General features: G+C 40.4%; 1 protein-coding gene across 5 annotated transcripts in view; it reads left to right on the top strand.

Annotated features, from left to right (window-relative positions):
* Nucleotides 1-12,019, top strand: part of LOC136771449 (disco-interacting protein 2 homolog C) — a 280,332-nt gene that overhangs the window by 135,663 nt on the left and 132,650 nt on the right. For all 5 annotated transcript variants that reach the window (XM_066723806.1, XM_066723798.1, XM_066723789.1 and 2 more), the window contains exon 3: nt 11,408-11,515. In XM_066723806.1, the coding sequence (XP_066579903.1) occupies nt 11,408-11,515 (108 nt within the window). The remainder of the gene's footprint in view (nt 1-11,407; nt 11,516-12,019) is intronic.

The raw sequence follows: 12,019 nt of genomic DNA, 5'->3' as shown, positions 1-12,019 counted from the left end.
TGTTGTGTGAGTGAATCTGATCATACTCTGTGTATTTGAGTGTTGCATTAGCTCCAGAAATGTCCACGGTTCATAACCTTTATAGGCACCTGATGCCTGCATGCAGCACTAACTGGCTGTGCATGCTCCCAGTCAGTGGCGTGTCCAGAACATTTTCAACGAGGTGGCCAGGGCAGACCTGTTACGGAGTGTTTAGTGAGGTTGACCTGTTATAGAGTGTATGTGAGGTGGAGTGTACAGTGAAGTAGACCTTTTATAGATTTTATTACTGTTATATATCTGTTATAGTGTTACAGAATTTCCCATACTTGTACTTCATAGTCACATAATTAAAACATGCTTTTCAGTATTCAGTTCTGCTCTATTACAAAATAAATCAGTGGGTCACTCTGCATTAGTACCTAAGTTTCCCCAGTATATTAATAAGTCATTTATCTTGGTAGCTAGTGGGTCTGTCTTTAGTCGAGGATGTGTGCTTTTCAGAAGACAGTACTCCTAGTGTTTTTAGACAGGAGACTACCCATGTATGTGCTGTCTGGGTATAGCTTGGCTACATGTTCCTTCTAGCAGATAAATCCATCTTGTGCAAAATCCAAGGCCCCTAGACAGCCCTGGACTTTTATGCCTGTAGTATAGCTGCCTGGCTTCTGTGTGAGGTAGTGCTTGATGCACAGAGGGTGGGCAGGCTGCCAGCTACTACAGTGTTTGTGCGTGCTTTGTTTTGTGCTTGGTCTTGTGGGCATATCATCACTCTGTGAGGACTCCTTATTTAAATGTGGCACAGGTCTGTTCTTCACAATGTTAGGGTTTATTTAAAAAAATATAGCAAGCTATCCCAAACCATGATTCTTAGTGTGAGAGTGAGTTAACTCTCCCTGTTTTCCCTGATTAGAGGAAACTGTGGATCATATGGGTCTGGCTCACTCCTGGCATCTTATCTCAACAGAATGTATGTAAACACGCCCTTGCTAAACAAGACTCGGATTAATCTGAAATGCAACACCACCATGTCAGTTCAAGTTAATAGGGCAGATATTTTTTTTCCCCATTTAATTTCTACACCCTCTTGAGTAGTTCATAAAGAAACACTGCTGTTATCAAATCCCTGAGTGCTGACCATGTCTTTATACCTTCCCCTTACATAAACTTACTGTGGAGCTGCAAAGTGAATCAGGTGCAGCTGATTTTCCCTGGGGAACCAATGAGTAAATATAACAATTGTGCCATACCTGGGAAGCTTGCAGATTTGGCCCAGAAACTCTGGAAATTCCATAGCTTTGCCGGAGCTCATGGGAATGGGGGTGGAGTGAGAGTGAGTGTATGAGTTTGTGTGTGTGTAGGGGCAAGCCCATTGCTACACATTTTAGGCTGTGCATTTTATAGGTGCACCAGTTAAATAAACAGTATTTTTTATGTAGTAATATAGTTGCCAAATTCCCAGCTTCCTTTGATACTGTTTATTAGGTTTAGTATTTTTACATTTCTTAAAATAGAACAATTTCAATTTTAATACTTGTGATTAAAATCATTTAGAATATCAATTCTTAAAATCACTTAAAATTTTTAAAATCTTGTGATTTTTTTAACAAAACTAAAACAATTAACTTTAAAATAAACGTGCTCAAATCAAATAAACAAAACGTGATAAAAGCAAAAACTGCACACCAACAAAAGAGTCAAATACATTGAAAATAACAGAAAATGCATTAGACAAAATAAAGAAACAATTAAAAGGAAAAAATAAAAAACAAACAAAAAAAGTCTAATGCATTTTAAATTAAACCAAAAAACGGTCAATGTATTTGACAACAAAATATAACAAAACTATACCTAAAAAGCCCTAAACAATGTGATTTAAAAACAACTAAATCTTTAAAAACAATTAAGATTCATTATTTAAAATCTTCTTTTAAAAACAATCATTCATAAAATCTTTAAAAGATCTTTAAAAGATCTTGGACTCGGGCTCCAGCAGGGGGAACTAACCGTCCCCGGAGGTGGGTCCCATCATGGGATCCTGAGCTCCCCCAGATCTTGTATGCGCCAGTTCTTAAAGGCTTCCTCCTTGCCCCTCTGATGGACCTCCAGATTGACGTAGTCTTTTACAAACACCATGCCCCTCCGCGCGATGACGTCCTTTGAGTGAGATGATATTGGGATGCGTTTGCTTTTCCAATAAACAGGTCCACCATGAGCCTACATACCCTCCCATTCATGAGATACAGGGCATCCATGGTAGACCCAATTTGGACCTCAACCCAACCTTTTGCGTGGTCATGATTTCATCTGTGGTAGACCTAGAGAGGAGATTTTGGTGTTAGTGTAAAGCTCTCAGACAAAGTTATCTTGTCCTGTCACCAAGCTTCCCCCCATAAGCAAAAGTGTATGTAGGGAAAGGCATTACAATAAAGGGGTTTCTAACATTAGCTTTAACATTAGTTCATTGATTGCTTTTGGGACATGGAGCTTTAACAGTCAGGGATGCAGACGACTCCTGTTGCAAGGAATCTTGATAGGTTTCAGCAGGGTTTGGATGATTTATTACAGTTGATTACAGTACATAAAAGCCTAGCATCTAGCAGCAGTGTATTTGGTTCACACTTTGATAAAAATAAATCTAAAGACACTGAGAGGTCCCATTGGAAAATGCTGCTCCCTTAAAGTTAAGTTGTTTTCTGCAAAAGTGCATTTTTTTTTTTTTCTGTTGGGGAAAGAGTGAATGGAGAAGTGGGGATGGCAGGAGCAGCATCTCATAGCCTGCAGTTAGAGAGAGCTTTGTCACCCCTGACTGAGAGCAGAGTGGAGATCCACCTCCCCCTTGTTATATCGCCCCCTTGCTATTTCACCGATTCTGATCTATCACGGTCGCGGGTTTGGCTCCCTTTTCTATAGTCAAGATGCGCATGCCTCTAAATATAGTTATCAGGGGTGTGAAAAATCTGTGGATTTGCAAAATTCTGCAGAAAGGAAGGGAATCTCGCAGCGCAGCTTCTCACTTAATTAAATCTAAAATATGAGGACCTGTGAATGGGGAGGAGACATATTTTGCTGGCGTGTGGCAGGCACCACGAGCCAATCACAGTGTTTGTTGCTGAAGAGAAAACTGAGGTGGAAGAGCAAGAGCTTCTGTGAGAGGCAGCGATGGCTCATGAAATGGCACGTTTCTGGAATGGCGTGTCGCAGTTTCTAAGGAAATGCCTGGAGGGGGCGGTGAATAGTGCTGTCGCACAGGGCACTCAAATGGCCAGGGTCGTGGCTGCATTTAGCCCTTTGAACACTGGATCTGATGATGCATCTGATTTGTACATGCTTGAAAAGACACAAAAACCAGTGTGCATCCTGTATCCCACCTTGCACACTGAGGCTGTCATTGTCGTCTGAAAAAGATTTTGGAATTGAAACTATTTCTATTCGATCCGATTTCACGTGTGTTAAAAATGACATTGACCATTGTGATCTGCATGTTTGATTTACTACTGCTTTATTGCCCGTTTTATATTTTTGTTGTATCTGTTTTGACTCTTGCTTTACCTGTAGCGCTCTGGATATAAGAAGAGCGTGTTATACATAACATTTTTTTATTATTATTATTATTATTATTATTATTATTATTGTAGTTGAGGAGGTAAATAAACAGTGGCATAGTTTGCCAAAATGCACATAGTGTAAGAAACAGGAAAGGTTGTGTGCTTGGTGCGGTTTAAACATATCCAGTGCTCTTCATGGAAAACTTTTCGGATGAAGGACTACACATGATGTATCGGATGCAGTGAGCAATGACCTTCAGATTAGGGTAATCATATTTTGTTCAGTCAAAAACAAATCTCACAAATCAGACACGCAAACTCCCAGTTACTATCCAATCAAATCTACATTTCCATTATCCCACCCCTGATTAGCCATGATTGGCTAAAAATGCCCAACATAATACAATATCTGCCAATTAATTTGGCACTAGCAGAGCTAATGTTAGATGCACCTTAAATGTGCCTTTAAATCTGTGCATGCAGTACCATACTCCTGATGATGAATAACAGACGAAAATAAAAGGTAGCTTGCAACATCTTTCATTTTTTCAAAGTAGCTCTCATGTTAAAAAGGTTGGAGACCCCTGCAATCTGGGCCGTGTTAACCGCATAGGCTACATAGGCTGCAGCCTAGGGCCTCTCCCCACCAGAAGACCTCATCGAGGGAAATACAAATGTAAATTATAATGTTGGTTGTTCAGTAACCCGCTAACACTGCGGACAAAACACCGTCAGCAACCCCCCACCCCTCTCCCCTTTCCTTTTTCTGTATAAAGAGGGACAACAAAACCTAGGGCCACAAAATGTTTTAACCCGGCTCTGCTTGCAATAGTACATAATTTAAAATGCACAGTACAGTATGACTATAACACTATTATACAAATTATAATTTCTGAGGCCTGCAGTAAAACAAACGTTTTTGAGACTTTATTTGTGTCGCTATATGGCCTTTTTTTATTTTATTATTGGACTCCAACACCAGCTTTATTACAAGGGGATGATGTGCTTGGTATAGGGTACAATGAGAACTTGCTCTGTGCATACCAAGTCTTGATTTTCAGTGTTGCTGGTATTTTGCATTCAGAGTTGCTGCCTACTTATGTTCCATTTCTGTCAAACATTCCTGCGGGAGTCAAGACACTTCTGGGCATGTGTGCATTATGAAAATGTCCCCCTCACATCTGCACGGTAATTTGGTTGTCACCTTGGTGTTACCATGTATGTACATAGGTTTTGTATAAGAGATTACTCTACCTGTCTGAAATGTAACATTATTTCACTTCACTTTTACCAATGCCAGGCACGGACTGGGACTAAAAAACAGCCCTGGACATTGACCTAGACCAGACCACCACAACTGGCCTGCATACTCCACCGTTCCTGCCGACGTGCACAGTCACACACCAGCCCCTAATACTATCACCTAACATCACAGCTATTGCTGTATACTAATGCAGTACTATTGTCAGAGTGTTACACAACACGCACACACTAAACTGTTATATACAACACATACTGAATTGTCAACATCCCATCTTTATCTGAAGCCTAGATTAAAATAGAAACTGTATAGGCCTAACAGCTAGAACAGTAACAGCCCCTCCATTTGATCAAATTAATGAATTATTAATAATATTAATCCAACTTAAGTAGCTTAACCGTAAAATTATGTTGTAATTCATAGTTGGTTTAGCTACAGGTTATACATTTAGCAACATAGTGGAACAATCGCTTATAGTCAGGCTGAATCATCATGAATTTAGTTAATACAAGTGTCTTACACATTTTCCACTCAAATTCTGCCTTATCAGTAAATTATACATATTTTAGCTGAAGTTCTGAATCCATAGCTACCAATAACATTGTGGTTCATAGCAGAAACATGTTATGTATAAAATGCAGTGTAAAAGTCTGAATTCAATTCAATTCAATGTTGCTTTATAGGCATGACAACAGTATTGCCAAATCATTACATAAATTATAATAGGCAATATTTCAATAATAAATAAGAGATATTACAAATATATCTCCCCTCCCCTCCCCCTTACACAGCCCAAATATAAACAGAAGAGGTTTGTCGCCTCTCTCTCTCTCTCTTGCTCTCTCTCTCTATGCACTTCTGCAGAGCCACAGATGAGAATCTAACACCTGCCTAATCAGCTGAGTTCCAGGGCTGACAGAGGGTCCTAAAAAGCACGTCTTTATCACAAATTGTTTCCCCATTAATTTAAAGTAATAGATGCCCCAATTTTGGGTGAATCCATTTATCAATTTCTTAATGTTTAAAATGTAAACTAGTAACATCCCTATTAGCACGCACAATATCGTTGTTATTTGTCACCCTCCCTGCCCCAGCCCCCTATTGCCTACCGCATCGGCCACGGCACTGACTTTGCCATCTCCTCCTTCTGCTCCTGTTTGAACCTGGCCCAGGACGGCAGCATCCTCTTCGGCATTGGCACAATACGTTTTTTATTCTGTTTTTTATCCATTACTTTTTACAATGAACGTCTAGAGGCTATTTCAGCAGCAGAGGAGGCTGGTCCATAGAGGCAGAGGATGTTGCTCCTCCTATATTTTTAAGAGGCAAGAGGGAGATCAAAATATAAAAGAGTAATTGGTTGAAATAAACCATTACCAAATCTCAGTATCATTTATAAAATAATTTCTCTCTTCTTTGGAAAAAATCCATTATTGAAATTCTGATTAAAATGCTTCAACAGCGACACCTGCAGACAGAGGGGAAGGGCAGGCTGTGTGAAGTGGTTCGGAGGGCAGAGGAGTACGGGCTCCCTTATATCAATTTAATGTACTTCCTTTTTTCATGCAAATCTGTTATTTGCTAAAAGACGTAAAATGATGCTCCAAGGGAGGACGTCCTCCCTAACCAATCAACAACCAGAATATAATATTGACATTGCGTTCGTCCAATGATAATTTCCAATAGGGCTGAACGATTAATCGAAATCTAATCGCAATCGCGATTTGAAATGTTGCGATTAGCTAATCGCAAAGGCTGCGATGTGGATGCGATATGAAAAATATGCAACGAATGTCCCAGATCAAAAGCATGACTGCGGTCTTTGTGTGGCATCTTACTAACCAATAGAGTGAGCGCACTTCGCTCTGCCCAGTCGGTGCTGCCCAGCCAACTCCGTACACGCCCCCATTAAAAGCAAAAAGCAAAGCGCGGTGCAGTGGGGTTATGGCGTCTGCAGAGTCACAGCGATCATTAGGCGAATTAATACCAAAGACAAACAGCCCTTCGGTAATAGGGGATTATTTCGGCTTCGAAGTAACAGACACCGAACAGTAAAGGTCATTTGCAAGAGCTGTGCGGAACTGTTGCCACAACCCGTGTGAATACAGCTCCTCCACCAGCACTGGAAACAGCGCCGCGGCGGCTGTTCGAGGAGCGCGTTGCTCAACAGTCGACTGAAGTCCTGCCAGTGACACTCAGTCTAGCAGCGAGCAACAGCAAAGTACAATTTCAGAGTTGTTTGCGGCTGTTACACCATCTGAAAAGACCTCACTAAGGCACCAGGAGATAACTAACGCCCTAACCCACTACCTCGCTAAAGACATCGTGCCTTTTAATGCAGTGACCAAAGAGGGGTTTATAAACCTCATCCGAGCGCTGGACAGGAGATGTACAACTCCCTCTCGCACATATTAGCCGAGTTGCAATCCCACAGATCTGTGCATTGAATGCAGAAATAAAATTGAGAGGAATTGACACACGTGGAATATGACGGCACAACAGCAGACTTGTGATCGAGCAGGACGAGTGACCGCATCTTATCTCACTGCGTACTTTATCAATGAAGACCCGCTGTCTGCAACAGCAACTTCCCTGTAGACCACACGGGACACAATATTGCCCATGGACTAAGGCAGTGTTTATGCTTGTTTATTATCTTTAAGTGTTGCTTTTGTCTTTTAGATCTTATTGTTTGAATATAATCACTTTGAGACTAATTGTTTGTATAACTTAATTACCTGCTTTATGATTTATATTTCATTTATTGTTAATTACATTGCTTTCTGTGAAGCACTCTGCTCTTGTTAAAAAATATATATACAAGTTTTAAAATAATTATTGTTGTTAATTACATTTAGTAATAGTCAGCCCGCGACTATTAGCTCAAATCAAAATTGACCTGAGGTCACACCTAGTTGCTGACCCTGTACTAGACTACAAGGCAGTGGAGGGTCTACAGTTAAAGGCATGTTGTTCTCTAATTTAAAGTGTGTGCTGCACACTATTGAGAATATTGAGCTGAATCTTGACTTTAGAAAATTAAATCGCAAATCAAATCGCAATCGCAATATCTGTCAGAAATATCGCAATTAGATATTTTCCCCAAATCACCCAGCCCTAATTTCCAAAGTTCATCTTCAGTTCTCTACCACTGTATTGTACGTGAGTGTGACAAACTGGTGGTAAATCGATAGATACAATACCATGTTAGAAAAGTGCAAATTGCAAACCACTTTTAGATTTTTCAGATTTACGTTTCACTTATTTTTTATCGAGAAGTAGCTAGCTAGTGTAAAATAACATGACGCAGTAGGTTGGTTTTCCTCCTGTCCTCCCCAGTTTTTTGAGTCACCAGCCGCCACTGGTCAGCAAGTGCTCTGAGGGAAGGGGCAGGTCTACGGGCTGCAGCCAGTCCTATTTCGCTCAGGGAAGTCTGACGTATTCTTGCTATAAGCCATTGGAAAGGCCCGGATGATGTCTCAGAGGTAATACCAGTACTGGGCCGGCTCAATGTAATATTCATTCATGGATAAAACAAACAAGAAATCTATCTCCTGGCCCAGGTAGTTTGACTTACAATAAAAAATCCCCCCCCCCCCCGGCCCATAGGTTGATTGGCCCATCGGGAATTCTAACGGTGCTCCAGATAGCCAGTCCGCTATTGCCAATGCCCCTCCCCAAATACACCCGGACCACATACATCACAAACACCCCATTCCCCCGCATCGTGTTGGCGATGTGCGCGGTCCGGGTGTCTACAGGGGGCAACCGGCCCACAAGGGAATCGACCAGCCCACAGAACTAGAAAATTGACTGGCTTTTCTGGCATTTGCCAGAATTGCCTGATGGCCAGACCACTAAAGTAATACAAAAATTACTACAAAAGATTTAGAAGTGAGTAGGTTCCTTGAGATTTACGATTATACTGTATTTACAGTATAATTGTAAATCTCGAGAAACTACTCCTAAATCTTTTGTAGTCATTTTTGTATTAATTTAGTATAAATACATGTTCATTTGGATTCAAATGTTGTTTTTTTCTGACTTTATGTGAACGAAAAGAGACACATTCGCCCGTTTTCTCATTTGAAATAGGTACATTTCAAAATATCACTGTCCTGGTCACAAAAGCAAAGTTTGTGGGGAATAATAGCCATTTTCTATACTTTTGAGGCATAAGCAATTAGGAAATAACACTTACTACCCAGGAACAAAAATTGTGTTACGTACTGTTATCTATGGACCTATCTGTATATATACATATATATAGTATAGTATAGTATACAGTTTTCTTATGTGTTCAATGAATTTGAATATGTCCTTAAATTTCAACATCTTGCATCAGAGACAGTGTTGGGAACATGAGGTGTGCACTGCATTTTGTGGGAGGAAATGCATTAGCAGGGTTTAATATTTACAATGGTAATATATTGAAGCATCATTACAGGTTCTTAGTTTGACAGTTTACGAAGGTAGCAGCACTTGATCTGTCTTCACTTAGCTGATCTCAACTTTGGCTGACCCACACTGGCTTTCTCTCAAATCCTTTTAACGTTAGACAGAAATCAAATGGCCCTACTGTAGGCTGCCAGAGCATAAGCGTTCAGAGGGACTTCAAAATTAAAAGAAATAAAATAGATCAAGGTACATTTTCTGTTCATGGCCTGGTCAGATAGTACAACCCTGCAGGAGAGAGATCTCCCATCATCCTCTTTTGTTTTCAAACATATTCTGAATGTGCAGGTCTGTTAAATATTCTATCAATTTTCCAGGTATAATTTTGGAGAGCATCTTTAACAATGTAGTTTCCAACCCCCCTCCTCCCCTACATATTGTCTACTCACTGCTTGAGTTGCGTGCTTTTACCTGCACGTCTGAGTGAGTGTGTTCTTCAGTGAGCATTCGTAGACTCCCTCTGTGCTCCAGGACCAGCCACAAAGACACATGGCCTTCATCCTCTCAAAACGGAAAGTATGAAGCAGAGGAATTTGCAGTATGGAAGTTAATAGAAATTACATCGGGAAAACGGCACAGAAAATGTCTTGTGGTCTTAGCCACTGAAGAGGGTTTGATTAAGCCCTCGTAGTTTGCCTTTTATAAATCATGTTTTAAAGGAGTGCTGACTTTTTCTTTTCTTTTCCATATACCTCAATATTTTGGGGGGTTTCCTAAATTGCTTGGGCTGAACATGTTTTTTGGTGATAGATTTTTTGATTTATATATATATAAAAGAACAAGAAGAAAGTGGCTTCTGACAATTCAATATAGGTTACAGGATTTTACTTTCAATTTGCATTTAGGTCACAGTTTTGATTTGGTGCATTGTTTCAGCTGTTTGTTCTCACCTGGTCATGCCTGTGTGTGCGCCCTGGTTTTTCATCTGACTGGCAAGCTCAAATGAGCATTACTCCTTTTTATTTTTGGTTTGGTCCATCTGGAATCTAAAATAAGTACATAAATAATGAAAATAAGAAACTGATTAGGGGCAGGTGAAAACTGCTTTTGGTGACCTTGAATGGAACTCGTATAAGTCTGAACATGCTTGACACACCCTCAATTAGAAGCAGCTGTTTTCACAAGGTGTGTGCTGACTTGGACACCTCTTTCCAGCTGTTGTCTTTTTTTATTTCGACTCCAGAGCTATTTCTGCTCCTCCATCAGACTGACAACATTCCTCCGAATTTAGCTAGCTTCTCTACAGTGTTTGATGTTGTGGTCACTATATAACAGGCAGTAAATTACTAAGTGTGCTATTTGTGCGTGTATGTGCGTTTGTGCATTTGCATGTGTGGTATTGGTGTACACTTGTCCACAAAATAGTACTAATTCTCAACAGGGTTTATGAATATAAAAATATCTCATTTGTGAATGGTCTGATACTTGGCCTGCAGTATCTTCAATTAAACTTGGATAGATTTGATTATTAATGTATATGTTAAGGAGCCTGTAGTGTTGACATTGGGGAGCTCTATCAGTCTTGCCTACAATGCTTTTGCTTGGCTTTTTGCGATGAGAACTGGCAGTGCGAAACGTAGCGGAAGGCTTCGCAACTTAGTTATTCTGTAATATCCTCCATTTTCACCTGTCCACGTCAGCATGGGAGTTTATACATGCTCCTTCTGTTGATGTCTACATTAAATGTGTTTCATTACTTTTTTGTTTCTTTTACATGTGTCCTTTGAACTTCTGCCTTGAATTGTCATGCCCATTAACAAATATTATAAATGGTTGGATTTTTTCTTTTTTTTTTTTCTTGTTTTTTCCCCTCTTAAAATGCAATTAGCCCCTGCTCTCACTTTAACTAAATACGTTTTGTTTACAAGGGAAGTAAAAAGAAACATCAATTGAGCTTAAGTGCACTCAGTCAAATTAAGCACTTTAAGAAAAGCATGCTGGATGGCCTGTTTGATGCAAGCAGGCAAAGCGCACTATAATACCAGCCTGTTAGGTGTGTGCTTTCCATCTGGCTGTCTAGTCATTGATCTGCACCAAATCTGGAGCTGCATTACAATTGCAGTGTCAGGGATTAGCTGTGTAGGATTAATAGCTAGTTGCTCATGCTGGCAAACTGCAATGTGTAGCCAACCTATCCATTTATTATTATTTTCTTTGATTTCAGGGGTGGAGCAGTCAATGCCCCAAGAGCGCAGAACCCCAGTGACCCCATCCTCATCCCGCTACCATCGGCGGCGCTCGTCAGGCTCCAGGGACGAACGGTACAGATCAGGTACGTTTTGGGGCGTGTGGGATTTAGTTGGGTTCTCCGATTATCTCCCACATCCCAGAGACATTCTGCTTAGGTTGACTAGCTACTCTAATTCACTGTGACCCAGTAATGGGTGGATCAGTTAATGAAAATGGGTGAATGAGATCCCTGATCATTCCCTGAGGAGCTCCATGTTCTGAATCTGGGGATAGGCATTTTTGGGTGAATTTAGAGATGGTTCATTGTCAGGACGGTGGCAGGATCAATAGTGTTAAACTAATCTCTTAATCCGCACAAGAGTACAAGATACCAACCCATGAACCTTAAATGATTTCATTAAGATTTGATCAAAACTACAACTTCAGTCCTCTCAACAGTAAGGGAAACCCAGTTTAATTAGATAGTAGCCACACACCAACTTCTGTAGACCTGCTGTCCTCTCTGTCTCTAAAGTGATACTCAGTTAAGGACAGAGTATTGCCTTTTTAATGAAGAATTAAGTACATTCATAATAAGGGTTTTAAA

The sequence above is a fragment of the Amia ocellicauda genome, chromosome 2 (assembly GCF_036373705.1).
Source record: "Amia ocellicauda isolate fAmiCal2 chromosome 2, fAmiCal2.hap1, whole genome shotgun sequence".
NCBI lineage: Eukaryota > Metazoa > Chordata > Actinopteri > Amiiformes > Amiidae > Amia > Amia ocellicauda.
Note: the sequence above shows the minus strand (reverse complement) of the source record. Positions and strands in the feature narration are given on the sequence as shown.